This window comes from Amphibalanus amphitrite, unplaced genomic scaffold, assembly GCF_019059575.1.
Source record: "Amphibalanus amphitrite isolate SeventyFive unplaced genomic scaffold, NRLGWU_Aamphi_draft 000063F_arrow, whole genome shotgun sequence".
Classification (NCBI taxonomy): Eukaryota; Metazoa; Arthropoda; class Thecostraca; order Balanomorpha; family Balanidae; genus Amphibalanus; species Amphibalanus amphitrite.
The window spans coordinates 144,024-158,385 of record NW_024881559.1 but is presented as its reverse complement, the minus strand read 5'-3'; the positions used below and the strand labels follow the sequence as shown (position 1 = coordinate 158,385).

At 51.8% G+C, this 14,362-nt stretch overlaps 1 protein-coding gene across 1 annotated transcript; it reads left to right on the top strand.

Moving 5' to 3' along the window:
* The first annotated feature begins 56 nt into the window (after positions 1-56).
* On the top strand, positions 57-13,878 carry LOC122378659. The gene is made up of 7 exons (XM_043359956.1): positions 57-130; positions 466-525; positions 1,086-1,202; positions 1,528-1,715; positions 1,936-2,181; positions 10,364-10,598; positions 10,752-13,878. Exons 2-7 carry the CDS (start codon positions 490-492, stop codon positions 12,231-12,233), a joined length of 2,304 nt encoding a protein of 767 aa, XP_043215891.1. The 5' UTR covers positions 57-130; positions 466-489; the 3' UTR covers positions 12,234-13,878.
* Positions 13,879-14,362: the final 484 nt, after the last annotated feature.

Sequence of the window (14,362 nt, the reverse complement as noted above, 5' to 3'; positions counted from 1 at the left end):
AATAACGTTTCCTTCCTTGAGCTCTTGTTCGTGCTAGCAGCATTTAAATTTGCGAACAAAAAATGAAAGGAATGTTGTTTTCTTCATATACTGCGCATAAGTGACATTCAAAAGATTGAAGGCATTGAAGGTAAGAAATTATCTATATTTATATACACTGTGGTAGTATTTATTTTGATTCAGTATCTATATCAATATAGCCTTGGCCCTTGGGTAGTATAGTGTAATGGTTCTACATATACTTGTTGTGCAATGGTAATAGGTTTAGGCAAGGCCATAGTTAAGGCTTAATTTGCCACATTTGGTTTAATTGGGTTTTGTATATGTTCCCATACGTGACTACTCATCTTGTTGGACGCTTGAGCCAAGCTGCTGCACACCCTAGCTCTTCAACAACATCATCAAGTGACATTTTTCATGTTGATCATATGATCACGTCAACATTGGTCTTTTCTTTTCTTGCAGACCAAACGAGCAGAATCAGGGGCCATGGATGAACTAGAAGATGATGAGGTGGTTTTCAGTGTAAGTTTTAGTATGACAGTTTATGACAACTAACCAGATATTTGAAGGTAGGTCAAGGTATTTTTAACTTTTGTTTAGCAGTCTCACTTGAGAGTTGAGAGCTAATGCCTTGCAGTTCAGGTTGCAATGAAAGTAAACTCCAACTGCAAATGGTCATCATAATGCTACGCATTGGGCACTGATTTATGTAAAGTTGTGGGTGCCCGAGCTCTCCCAATTCCACTCCTGCTTTGCTTTGGAGCCGCAACAGACGGCGGGAGTCAAGGTCACCACTAGGGCGGTGGCAATTTACTGAGCTCGGGCACCCCCAGCTCAGTCACGAAATCTACACCTATGATGATGCAGTTTTAATCCAGAAAGAGACTAAAAGGGAAAAGAGTGAGCTAGGGGAAAAGAGTGAGCTAGGACAAAGAAGAAAAAAATGAAGGTTGCTAATGTTTTGTGCAGTTCAAATTCCTGGTGCCCCAATGTCTAAGCTAGGCATTGAGCTGAAGACAATAGGCATCAAACCCAAACATCTGATTGACGAATTCAATGGTGCCTCCCATGGCATGTTTCAGAACACGGCTCTGTATGAGCATCTTGTATCCAGTGGGTTCAGTGACTTTGAGTCAGCCTCCTGCCTGCAGCAGGCTGTCATTCAATCAACCGAGGTGTCTGTGCAGACACAACAGAAGGTAAGTCACCCAGTCTCTGAGCTGTTTGCACAAACAGCAGAAATTCGGGCAGCTTGTCTTTTGAATTGGAGGCCTATCTAGACTACTTCCAAATATTTAACGTATGTCTCTATGCTAATTCAATGAAATAACGAGCAATCCAGCTTCCATTTAGAGATGATAAATCTATCTCAGATCGAAGGCACCCTTAGGATCAGAACGTAACACAAGTGATGTGTCCCACCTCTTGTAAATCCAGAGTTTGAAAAATTTCGCTTGGGTGTTACCGCCAGTAATTGTATCCCAGCCTAAGGTGTGCTGTCGGTACTGTGCGGTGTGTCGGCAGGTGGCCGGTGTGAGGGAGCAGCTGACCGCCGTGGCCGACTGGCTCGGTGTGCGGCCCGGCCCGCGGCTGGTGCCCGCCGCACTCTCCGCCCTGCTGGACAGCGGTCTGATGGCCGATCGGGACCGAGCCATGGCCGCCGACCTGTGCTCCGACCAGAGCCGCCAGCCGGGCACCGCCACCATGACAGAGTAAGGAGTCAGGCAGCAGCGCGGGATGGGGTGGAAAGTTGGAAACCAACCTATATGTGTAGCCTGCCAAACAGCTGAAAATAGGCGGTAAATTTTATGCTAAACGTAATATGCCATGATGTTGTATCATGAGCATGAGTATATCGAATCCTTTGTCCATATTCAATGGATGTTTAAGGATGTAGTACTTGTTTATCAGTGGCGTTTCTCGCTGTTCCAGCTCGTTTCTGCTGTCTGTCTTCCTGGCCGTTCTGGCGGTCGACGTCTGGCTGCCGGCCTGGTGGCTCCCCCTGGCGGCGGCGCTGCTGCTCTGTGTAGGTGGCGCTGCGGTCGCCCGGCTCCGGGTGGCGGACGGCCAGCGCCGAGTCGACGAGTTCTGTCGCGCGGCCGGCGAGCTGAAACGGGCCGGCCTGCGCTGCTGCCGGCTGCTGCAGGAGTCGCACCTGATGGCGCGCGGCGTGACACTGTGAGTACCCGCACTGCCGCGCGGCAGCTGGTGGGAGTGGCAGATGGATGATGACTCTCTGCCAGGTGGCCAAGACATTTCGTGCTTTTTTATTATGGAATGATGACTTATGCTATCCAGACTCCGGCATTTTCTATCGAAGGGCACGCTGAGCGGCTGCTCGTCTGTCGTCGGCTGTTACAGAATTTATTCGTTTTTTGACAACTCCCATCATTAGGCATCTCCCGTAGACAATACAAACCACCAACTCGGGAAATACCTAAACTGAAAAGAAGTAGGGACTCTCCTGCAAATGGCACTCCGAACCGCCCATGAATCTGCGCACTTCACCTGCTGGTGCGCTAACATCGCCAGCTTTTTCAGACCGTATTTTCCGCACAGCCCTTCAGTCAAACATAGTCTGCTTATCTTCTATTTCACTGGCAGAGCCACTTCTGATGCGACATCATTGTCACAGGGGATCACGGTTTCCCCGTCGGATGTTTTCTGATTGCCTCAGTACTGCCGAATGGGTGGTATCGACTAGGGCTGTGTATTGTGCAACTAAAATTTAGACTGCATGGTACCTCGTGCAGACTCAAGACTGCATATTTAGCGAATCCCTGGCGCTAGAGTGTCTTAGCCACGTTGGGAAGTAGGTAAATTGAGGAGCGTCCGCTAGCGTCTTGTGGTTGCCGACGCCGGTGCGCTTTATCAGACCTGGTGATACGAGAGGCACAAGTACTTTTCATCACTATTGAATATTGTTTTCATCACTTCACAATAGAAACCAACCGCGACGCGTCCTTTAAATGTGCTCTGGGTTTTCCACATTTCAAAAATAAGTACCGTAAGGTGGGGCTATTTGAGACAGTGGGGCTATTTGAGACAGTATTTAAAATTGTTATAAAATATAAAAACCGTTTGAAATTTATGCTTAATCTTTGCTAAGGCGATTTACTGCTCGATTCCAAACCTTCCTGAGCAAAAATATCACATAAAAATCAAAGGCTCTTCATTTTATAGCGATTTCAAAAACTGTCTCAAATAGCCCCACTGTCTCAAATAGCCCCACTTTACGGTAGAATAAAAAGTACTGATAAAAGAATAGAACAAGCTACTGGTATGGTCTGATCTGAGGCCATTGTCAATAAATGGTCTCAATTCACAATGCTTCGACATATTTACAACGGTTCGGTTTTATAGAAAAGGGCTCACCTATACAGTATACACTATGCAGGCCTGTCGGTTGTCACTTGCGGCTTTGCATTAACGGACCGTACCACGAACCTACCTGTCATCAAGAATGTCATGGGAGCCGTCAGCAGCGTTTGGCTGTCCGTATGTCATTGGGATGACTGCTGCTGGCGGTGCCAATTCGAAACGCGCTGTTGGGGGTTGGCGGAGGTGGTGCTTGGCATATCAACTGGCTCTGTGCTGAGGCAGGTTTGACGCATGCCGTTGATATTAGGTATACTGCTGAGCCTTATAGTTTAACGTATGTCATAGTGTGTCGCTAACAGTGGTTCTGATCCAGTTTTAATGTAAGATTCCTGACCTGCCATGACTACACTCCACACGAGTATCTGCATCGATTCCGGTTTTTTTTTTTTAATCGGAATGAAATTCTTAATTTGCTGTATGAGCGCTATATCAAACCGAAATTGATGTTGCTATCCTGTAAGGTTCGGCTCGGGCCGCACTTTTCATTTACCTTATTAGCGTCTCTGTAGGCGGAAGTCGTCGTGGGCCTCATTCACAGTATTACAGTATGAATAGGTATATCGAAATTGTAACGACAGGATCCCTTCATAAGTCACACTTCACATGCTTAGCTTCTAATAGCGCATCAATGTCCTTAACCCGCGCCCGGCTGGGGGTCCTGGATTTCCACGCCCTGCTGGGGGGGGGGGTGTTTGAACACCCCCCCCCCTTCTAACTCGGCTCCTGGGCCACGTAGCGATACGCGGAAGGCGGCGTTCGAAAGAGCGTTAAAAATAATGAGGAAATCACTTCGGTCAATTTTTTGGTCAGGTCAAAGGTCAGGTCACCAGAGGTCATTGAAGGCAAAATTTCGCCGATTTCCAGGTCGAATGTCGACAAATTCCAAGAAGCCAACGCATAACTCGGGAACCAATAGAGCTACGGCGCCGCGGAAAAGCGCATTCGATAGCCCTATTAACGCCCTTTCTGAGTAATTTCCTCAGATTTGACCTAACGTCAACGGTTTTGCCTGCAGGGGGCAAAAACTGCAAAAATAGCCGATTTTTTCGGAAACAGTTTTTCTGCAATAACTTTTGACCCAAGCCTTGTACGAGCTTACTTTTACCGGCATCGTGTTCCTCTCGTCAAGACGCATCGAATGAACTATAACTTGACCTTGAAAGGTCAACTTGAAAATTTGACCTCAGGTCAAGGTCATGACCTGACCGGAAAGGGTCATGTTGCATATCAGTCGATCCGTATCGTCGAGCTGAACACATCTAAGGCGTTTTCATCGCTCTAGCATGCCACTATCAAAAGTTATTTGCGAAAAACTGTTAGATACCATTCGTGACCTAAGATGACCTCAGGGCATAAACAGGGGTCACGGACACCATTTTCATGTTCAGTGTGTCTAAACCACTTGTAATGCAGTGTTTGGGAGTGTTTATAATGTCTTTCTTCCAAAAGAGGCGCATTTCAATTTTCTCCCATTGACTTATAATGGGGATTGGGGGGGGGGGGGGTCGCAAAATTGACCTGACCTTAGGTCATCGATATCAAAATTCTGAGATATACATTTTGTACATGCTGTTGCTCTTAGTAATCGCTGAAAGTTTCAAAGCGATCGGTCACTCGGTGTAGCTATGAAAGACATTGAAACTTTTTATGAGGTGAGGTCACTTCAAGTGACCTGGTGACCTGACCTTGAATGACCTTGGTCTGAAATTTTCACAACATGTGTAGAATTGATGTATGATAAGGTGTACCAAAAACGGCGCGCCGTTTTTGAGATATTCGCGAAAAACCACAAGGGGGGGGGGTGTTCAAACACCCCCCCCCCCCCCCAGCACACATTGCCCCAACAGACGGTAAATAACTTTTGAAAATACCAATTTCCAATTTTAGTGTTTTCTGGACCAAAATTTTGCGAGGAATCCGATGGTGTGGTCCCCGAAATATGAAAAATTTCCATTTTGGAGATAGCACCTATTTTTTGAAAAATAAATATTCGTCAGGCTTAATAGTCAAATAAATTGGAAATATAATGAGTTAATTTTTGTAACAACACTGGAATGTGTCGAACATGAATTAGAGATATATTTTAGCTGAGATGATACTATATCTGCGCATACATGTACATGAACTAGTACATTAACCCGCGCCCCGTAGGGCTACCGGCGGACCCTACCACCCGTAGGGGGGGGGGCCGTATCGGCCCCCCCCCCTAAGATCTCGGAAAGTTACCGGCCGATTTTCAAAATTCAAACGGCGTTCGATAGCCCCACCCGGGAACTACCCTGTGACCAAATTTCATTGACCTAGGTCAAACCGATGACGTCACAGGTCAGGTCAAAGGTCAGATTTTCACCGTTCACAGGCAATTCAAGAAATGTGCTGTGAAAGCGAGTAAATTGGTAATTTATTGAAAACCATCGATGGTACATTGTTCGTCAAACACATACTTTGCTATCTGAGGTCACTGATACCAGGTCAGGTCACAGCGAGGTCAGGTCACCGGGGGTCACAATATGAATGTGTCGTGTGATACATGTTTTATGGTCCATTTTACATGACAAATGCGATTATGTGGGTTAGGCAGCCTTTGGGGCCAGCCTAGGTCACGTTTTTGTGAAGGTCAGGTCAAGGTCAGGTCAAATTAGGTCAAATTTCAAAGTTGATATTTTTGCATAAAATGGGTATCGATTCGATGCAGCTCGTCACGGGGAGTCTAATGGTGGTCTTCGTTTTGCTCTACGAGTTCTAGAATTGCCAAAAATTGAGTTTGAAAATTTGACGTCATCATTTTTGAACAGTTTTTTTCGCTATAACTTGGCCAAAAAACGAGGTATCGATCTGAAATTTGGTATGTAGATAGAAGACGGTAGGCACTATCACATATATTCCGGTTTTTTCGAAACTCAAAAAACTTTTTGGATTTTTTGGCGAATATATCCAAAAAAATGCTTTTTTGATTTTTGGGGGTCAAAACTCAAAAATTTCAAAAATTCGAGATAGCAGTTTTGTAGCCCTGTCAATTCTACACCTTTTATGTCTTGATCATTTTTCTGTATCTTCAAAGCTGTAGTCCTGACAGGTCTTCTCGCGAAGGTCTTTTTTCGGTCGAAAATGACAGAACATGACGTCACTCTGACGTCATTTGTGGCCAACCTATCATAGCCTCTGGAAAAATTTTTGGTCACAATGTGTAAAATTGATGCCCGGAGGGGTCCTGAAAGTTTGGTGGCGATATCTCCAGCCGTTTAGGAGATATCGACCGAAAAGGACAGGGGGGGGCCGTTTCGGCCCCCCCCCTACGGGGCGCGGGTTAACCCTCGCCGGCCGAGAAGGGGTGGGGCGGGTGCCGCCTAATAGGGCTTTTCGCGATAGCTTAAAACTCGCTTGGGGTAGACAGCTGAAACTTGGCATACCTAATCTTTTATTCAAGCTGGATCTTTTGACCTCAACTGCGTTTTCAGGTCAGGTCAGGTCACTGACCTATGACGTCATAAATGAGCCTCTGCGAGGTCCTCAGATGTTGCAACTTTGCAACGCCCTCAGTGCCAGAGGAACTTTCACAGGAAGATGAAACTTACAGGACGTAGTATCCTTCAGAGGTCTCACAACTTGTATATCTCGGATTTAACCTAAATGTCACATGAGGTCAGGTCGGTCACGTGACCTCACCATTATGAGTCAATGGGGGAACTATGAAAACTGTTATTTTGGCGCCGGAAATGATCTAAAACTGTCCCAAGCACATGAAATCGTGGTTTCATGTACTCTTTGTAAGGTCCGATCATGAAACCACGATTTCATGTGCTTGGGATAGTTTTAGATCATTTCCGGCGCCAAAATAACAGTTTTCATAGTTCCCCCATTGACTTATAGTGGTGAGGTCACATGACCGACCTGACCTCATGTGACATTTAGGTTAAATCCGAGATATACAAGTTGTAAGACCTCTGAAGGATACTACGTCCTGTAAGTTTTATCTTCCTGTGAAAGTTCCTCTGGCACTGAGGGCGTTGCAAAGTTGCAACATCTGAGGGCCTCGCAAAGGCTCATTTATGACGTCATAGGTCAGTGACCTGACCTGACCTGAAAACGCAGTTGAGGTCAAAAGATCCAGCTTGAATAAAAGATTAGGTATGCCAAGTTTCAGCTGTCTACCCTAAGCGAGTTTTAAGCTATCGCGAAAAGCCCTATTAGGCGGCACCCGCCCCACCCCTTCTCGGCCGACGAGGGTTAATGTACTAGTTCATGTACATGTATGCGCAGATATAGTATCATCTCAGCTAAAATATATCTCTAATTCATGCTCGACAGATTCTAGTGTTGTTACAAAAATTAACTCATTATATTTCCAATTTATTTGACTATTAAGCCTGACGAATATTTATTTTTCAAAAAATAGGTGCTATCTCCAAAATGGAAATTTTTCAGATTTCGGGGACCACACCATCGGATTCATCGCATAATTTTGGTCCAGAAAACATCAAAATTGGAAATTGGTATTTTCAAAAGTTATTTACCGTCTGTTTGGGGCAATGTGAGCAGGGCGCGGGTTAATGTATCAAACAGTTAAATGTCGAGGGACTATAATGGAAGGATTCGGCTCTGGGTTTTGGACCCTACTGGATCGCTCGAATTTGCTCAACAACGTAGCTTCATATTTCTGTTACGCCCACGTTGCTCATTCGTGATGAACAATTAAAATTGCAACCCAAAGAAAATATGGTGAAGATGCCGGCTATTATTACCTTTTGTTTTGAAGTAAGCGGCTGATGTGATACTTCCGTAATGCCGTCGTCAAGTGACATGTGAACCAAAAGAAGAAAAATATTGGGTAGTTTACATATAGGATCATTTCTCGATAAAATGAATCTTACAGCGGTCGAAAATTAGATGCAATTGTACCTATTTATCAAAAGAATCAAAATATTCCCCCTATTTTCAAGCAGAATCAAAATAACAATACGGCCGCTATGGCGGTTCGTGACCATGACGACGTGACATGGTCGGAGAACCCACTCTCGCCTGACTGTCACGGGTCCGAGCCGACTTCTTTGTGTCTGTCTGTGTGTGGTCGGTGGCTCGGAGCTGCGATAGCCGCCCGCCGGCGCCGACATGGCACCCGTCGCCGCCCGGCGCTGTCCCGAGTCCCGCACGCATTTGTCGCGGCGGTTCGGCACTGGTGCTGGTAGTTGCGCTCCCGGAGTTTGGCGGCCAGGGTACGAGGTAGGGTTGCGGGCTGCGGCAGGTCGGTGACTCACGGCGCTGACCTTCCGCGTCGCCCGGCGACCCTGACGGTACGCCGGCCGCCGGCGCCGACAGATATGCGTCACCCGTGCACCCGGTATCGGTAATTGACAGCGCCGTGTGTGACGGCCGTCCGTCACTGGCGATCGCTCTCATTTGTCGGCGGTTGCCCCGTTCGGGCGGCTTCTATCGACCTTTTACCGCGTGTGTACCTGTCGACGGCCGTCCGTCGATGCGCTCGGCGGCGGCAGTGTGGCTGCCGGGCGGCGATCCGGGCCGGCCGGCCGACCGGCTCGGAGCTCATCATTGATCAGTGCAGCGCCATTGTGGCGGCACGCTGCCGCCGCCGGCGACGGGCCGCCGGCATTGTTCGGCTTTTGGCGGCGGTCGGGGCCCGTAAAGGATGCACTGGGCCGGGCCGGTGTCGGCTGAGTGGTGCGGCCGCTGGCGGCGCAGGCTGGGCCGCCGCGGGCGCCGCGGGACGCCGGCTGCCGTCAGATGGGAGCCGAGGTGGTGGAGCAGGGGAGGAGCGGCCTCGGCAGTCGGCAGTCGGTCGCTCATCGCCCCGGCGAGATATATTGGTGTTAGTCCGCCGTCCGGGTTCCGTTGGCAGTCCCGTTATGTCGGCTTCCTTCCTTCACAACGGCGTTTGAACAGCAGTGCAATTATCGCTCTTTCTCCTCTTTTTTCCTAAGTATAATGTAGAACTACTTCAATGGCAGTGACATTTTGGTCACAACTGCTCGCAATCTACATTATAATGTTGGTGATTTGATTAAGTAAGCAAGTCGACAAAACTGACGTCTATGTTAATGTTACCTACCTGTCCGGCAGGGAAGTTTCTTTCTCCGTATGCCAACGCAGCTTGGTCTGCACGTTTCCATTTCTAGATTTTTTACGTTGTCTTTGGCCCTGTTACCTGTTTTATAGTTTTATTAACATAATGTTGTAACTTAGGCCACCGTTATCTATTATTTGATTGATTTTTTCTCAATATGCGCGTTTTCTGTCCTTTTGTTACTGATCATCGTCCCACGACTATATAGAACATTATTTCTATCTTGCGTGCTCCATTCGACTCCATGAACATTTTCCGACTGACTGCCCTGGAATGGCGCATAAAAGGCGCATCGGTGGCTGGGAGCGGCTCATTTTACCGCGCCCCGTAATGTGTCTGACGGCTCGCGCTCTATCCTATCACCGCCATCGGCCCAGGCGTCTCAATCGGGCGAGCCGCAAGGCCATGGCTTTCTTCGCTGTCGGAGTCGTCGGCCAGACCTCAGCCTTGATCGGTCGGCTGTCGGTGAAACCTTTGGGCCTTGAATGGGAGCGGTGTGGACAGGGCGGCTATGGGAGACATGATGCTCACAGTGTGAGCGCACTGCAGGAGCTGTCATCAGTACCCCGCACGGGTGGTGTGGTGTATGGGACAGTCACCGCCGGTCTCCGGGGCGCTCATTAGTGCCGCTGCTGTATCGACTGCGGCGGCTCCGTCTGTCCGCCGCGGCCGTGCGGTACCCGCCCTGTTTGAACAGCGCCCGGCCTCCCGGCATTGTGAGTCGCCCCGGACTGACGCTCAAGTGCCGCCGGCGCCACGGCCGCGGCGCGCCCGCTTTGTGCGCGGCCATGTTCGGCGCGGCGGATTACACAGGGCCGGCGGCCGCCGCAGCCGGCCGGTTACCATTTGAATGCCGCGCCCCGGCAGCCGGCGGCATTCTCACCCCCTCGGACGCCACAGGTCCAGCGGCGACGCCGGCGCAGAGGCGGCGTTCGCGGCGCAGTACGGCGACCTGGTGCAGGCGGCCGGCGCGTGCCTGCACGCCGCCTGCGCCGCCTACGGCCGGGCTACCCGCCGCCTGCGCCTGCAGCAGCCGCTGCTGGACGGAGTCGACCCGGACCGGCACTACATCGCCTGTGACCAGTCGGCCCTGGCAGGCTTCGACGAGACGAGCTTCACCGTCAAAGATGTCAAGGTACGGGATAGGCATTTATTTCAAGTGGTATTTGGGCGCACTCACACGGTAAATGTTTTCGTTGTTTTTACTGGCAACAGCGATCTAGCGTATGATGTTTAGCGGTGGTAGTGCTGCAGACTGTGCTGATGCTGCTGCTGTACTCCTGGACAGAGCCTGCACCAGCTGCTCGCCGAGAGTCAGTCTGAGTTTGTGCGCCGCTGCTGCCTGGGTCTGAGCGGCGAGCTGCTGCCGCCGGACGCCGACCGGCCGGCGCCGGTGCCACTGACGCTGCTGGACGAGCTGACCGCCTGCCTGGCCGAGCTGCAGCGCCGCCTGAGCGCCGCATACCGCGCGCACGCGGCGCTGTGGGCCGCCGAGCCGGAGCCGGCGCCGTCCGCCGCCCGGCCGGCCGCCGGCCCCCAGCGGCTCTACGTGGGCGTCCACAGCATCTGTCTGCAGGCTCAGGTGGTGGCGCTGCGGGCCCGCGCCCTCGAGGAGGCACTCTCCGAGGCGCAGGACGACGACGAGCAGAGTGCTGAGCCGCGAGCCGAGCTGTACGCCAGACTGCGCCGCGAGCTGACGGAGATCCAGCGCCGATTGGACTCGGGCCAGCTGTTCTGTGAACAGACGCTGTTGCAGCTGAGCCGACTGGAGGTCGGGGATTCCGAGCAGCCGGCGCCGGCCGACGCCCCGCCGACCGTCCCGGCGCCCGCCGCCGCACCGGTGCCGCTGCTCAGTGACCTGCCCGAGCCTGAGCTGGTGGATCAGTTCTTTGAGGCCGTGGTGGAGGGCGGCCCGCGGGAGGGTGCGGACAGCGAGGACGTGCTGCTGTCCCGCGAGGAGCGGCTGAGGCGCCGGCTGGAACGTGACAGGGCCCGCGAGCTGCTCAGCGAACTGAACGTGGCGCTCACCGGCAAACGGCAGGAGTGGCGCGTCCGCGAGGCACTGGCAAAGGGCGAGCCGGTGCCCCCACCCCCGCCTCCACCAGCTACAGGACAGCCCTCCGCGACGGCACCAGAGGGGGACCCGTATAAAGTGGACCCGACCGACCTGTACGACTTCAGCGGCTCGGAGGAAGAAGGGGACGCGGTGGAGCCGTGGCAGCGGCCGGGAAAGGTCGGAAGTCGCGCGCCGCCACCGGACGTTCCCGACGGGTACCGCGTGGACCGCCGTGACCTGTACAGGTTCAGCGACTCGGACGGTGAGGCCGAGCCGGGCACGGCGCTGGTGCTGCCGCCTGCCGGTGACCTGACGCACCTGCTGCCCGTGCAGCGGCGCGCCCGGCCGCCGTCCCGCCGGCCGCCCTCTCGGCCCGGCTCCATGGCCAGCACTCCGCGCGGGGAGCCCGGCGCCCCGGCCAACCAGACGGGCGACTCGGCCGGCTCCGAGGGCTTCTCGCCGCTCCGGGCCGACTCGGACGCCTCGGCGTCGGATCCCAGCGGCGCTGGCTCTCCGGCGGCGAGTGCGGAGGTCGCCGCCGCCCCTCCGCCGGCCGGCTCTGCCCGGTACCGGGCGGCGGCGCTCGGCCTGCCGCCTCGCCAGGGCTTCCCGGCCGACATGGCTGCGCAGGCGGCCGCGCTGGCGCTGCGCCGCCGCCAGCAGCGCCCCGACGAGGAGACCTTCGGGGATCCCGACTCGGACGGTGACGACTGAGAAACCCGTCCTGAGCTCTGGCCCACGTCGTGCTACAGCGTGAGCGAGCCGGCGTATTGTGGCCGTGGGAACGGCCGGTGAGTCAGGGCTCGGTGCCAGTCCGCCGCGCAGAGAGGAAGGTGCTGTTCAGGAGAGTGTAATGCTCAGCACGGTCCTTCTGTGGCCAGGTCCCCAGTTGGGGCCGATGCCATCATAGTATTCGTGGTTCGCCTAACTGCTGTGAAGTTATCAGTGCTTTCGTGTCTGCTCGGAGTGTTGGCTGTTTGGAACGCCGGTATGCGGCCGAAGACGGTCGGCTGCCGACGTTCTGCCGTTTGACGGTTTGCCTAGCTTCCGCTTATAACGGGTGATAATAGTTCGTACGTTCTGTATCTCAGCTTATTACCGTAAGATCAAAATACTCAGAGTGAGCGTGCTTATTGTTGTTCAGATAGATATGCCTTGTTAACGACGTTGATTACGAGCGAGCGAGCGCAGCGAGCGAAGTGAGTCTTTTCAATATAACGGAAAAATCTCAGTATGGGCGGCCCGGCCCGGCCCGGCCCGGCCCGGCCCGGCCCGGCCCGGCCTGTAACGCTTTTGAGAGGCTTATATCTCAGCAACCGCTGGACCGATTGGCCTGCGGTCTTTTTTGTTGGGTAGCCCTATCCCTTCTACCCCGTAATTGACTACTTTTGATGCATCTCAGTGACCGTCGTGGCACGTGCCACGTGAAAAGTCAAGGGTGTTCAAGCTGTTTTGCAAAAGTAGTGATTTTGAGAGGCTCATATCTCAGCAGCCGCTTGGGCGATTGACTTGCGGTAATCTTTATAGGGTAGCAGCATCCCTTCTACCCAAAATAGGATACTCTCGATGCATGTGGGTCACCCCCACTGCACGTGCAAAATACAACAATAAGAGGGGCCAAATTTGTTCCCATTTCAGTAACTCGGTAATTACTGGGGCGATTTCGCTGAAACTTGGCATACAGATAGGCACCCACCAGGCAATGCATTCCCATGTGTTGCGGTTAGGGTGCTACTGCACGTGCGCACGTGCAAGGGGCGTTTCCAGATCTCGAGAACGGCTGGGCCGACTGCGCTCAAATTTGGTACACGGTTGGGGACCAGTTAGTAGGGTGCCAAGCAAAAGTCATTTTGGACCCCGTTTGCACGTGCGCACGTGCAGAATGCCGCTTCCAGATCTCAGGAACGGCTGGGCCGATTGCGTTCAAATTTGGCACACCGCTAGCGACCAGTTAGAAGAGTGCTTTGCGCAAGCCCGTTGGAAGCACCCTCTCGCCCTTCCGCACGTGCAGGGCTCACTATCTCGCTCGCTCGTTCTTCGCCCAAAAGGCGTTTTACTGGTAATCTATTTTCATAGCATTCAGTTGAATTGCGAAACATTTGAAATGATCAAATTGTTGTGCGTTGTGATGACAGACAATATGGCTGATGTTTTCATCCGCATCGTTGGTGTCGCTATCACTGGATGTGCCTTACGATTTAAATTGTTCAGACTACGACACAGTTATATTACGAAGATGCATGCGATGTAGTGCGAAGACTGTGAACTCGGATTGTTCTTGTTGGTCGTATATGCCTACTGTTTGTATTTACTGACAGTATTAGTACAAGTTAAAATAAATGAGCGAGATTTAAACCAATTTTTAGTGTTTCAATGGGCCAGTTATGGGGCAAGGTAATGCTTGAGGATACATCGTCCCCTCATCCCGGGAAGGGGAAACATTTGTTCGTATCCGTGTCTTAGAGTGTATGATATAGCTACAAGTACAAATGTCCAACGAATTTTATTGTTTTCAGTACCTCGATGCTTATTGAATATTCATTTTTAGGATTGTGGAACATTTCCTATTTTCTGGCAGTATTTACTAGAGTAATATCCACCGGCCCTTAAATGGTCTGACCGTCTACATAGACCGATGGACCTTCAGTAATTCAGCAATCAAACCAGAAGGCAGACCCGGCTATTTAAACGTGCAATATGTATTAGCCCTTTTCGCTAAAGGATTACAAACCGTCTCAACCGTCTCTGCACTCGCTCCACAATCCACACAGAAGGGGCCCCCTTCTACGTGGATTGTGGAGCGAATGTGAACCGGGAAACGGGCTTTGCAGCCCATGTATCAG

Excerpts from the sequence above, each read along its gene's own strand:
- LOC122378659 (XM_043359956.1), top strand. The coding sequence starts at position 490 with ATGGATGAACTAGAAGATGATGAGGTGGTTTTCAGT. Across the intron at positions 526-1,085 it reads ATGATGAGGTGGTTTTCAGT|AACACGGCTCTGTATGAGCA; the intron begins GTAAGTTTTAGT and ends GGCATGTTTCAG. Across the intron at positions 1,716-1,935 it reads GGCACCGCCACCATGACAGA|CTCGTTTCTGCTGTCTGTCT; the intron begins GTAAGGAGTCAG and ends TCGCTGTTCCAG.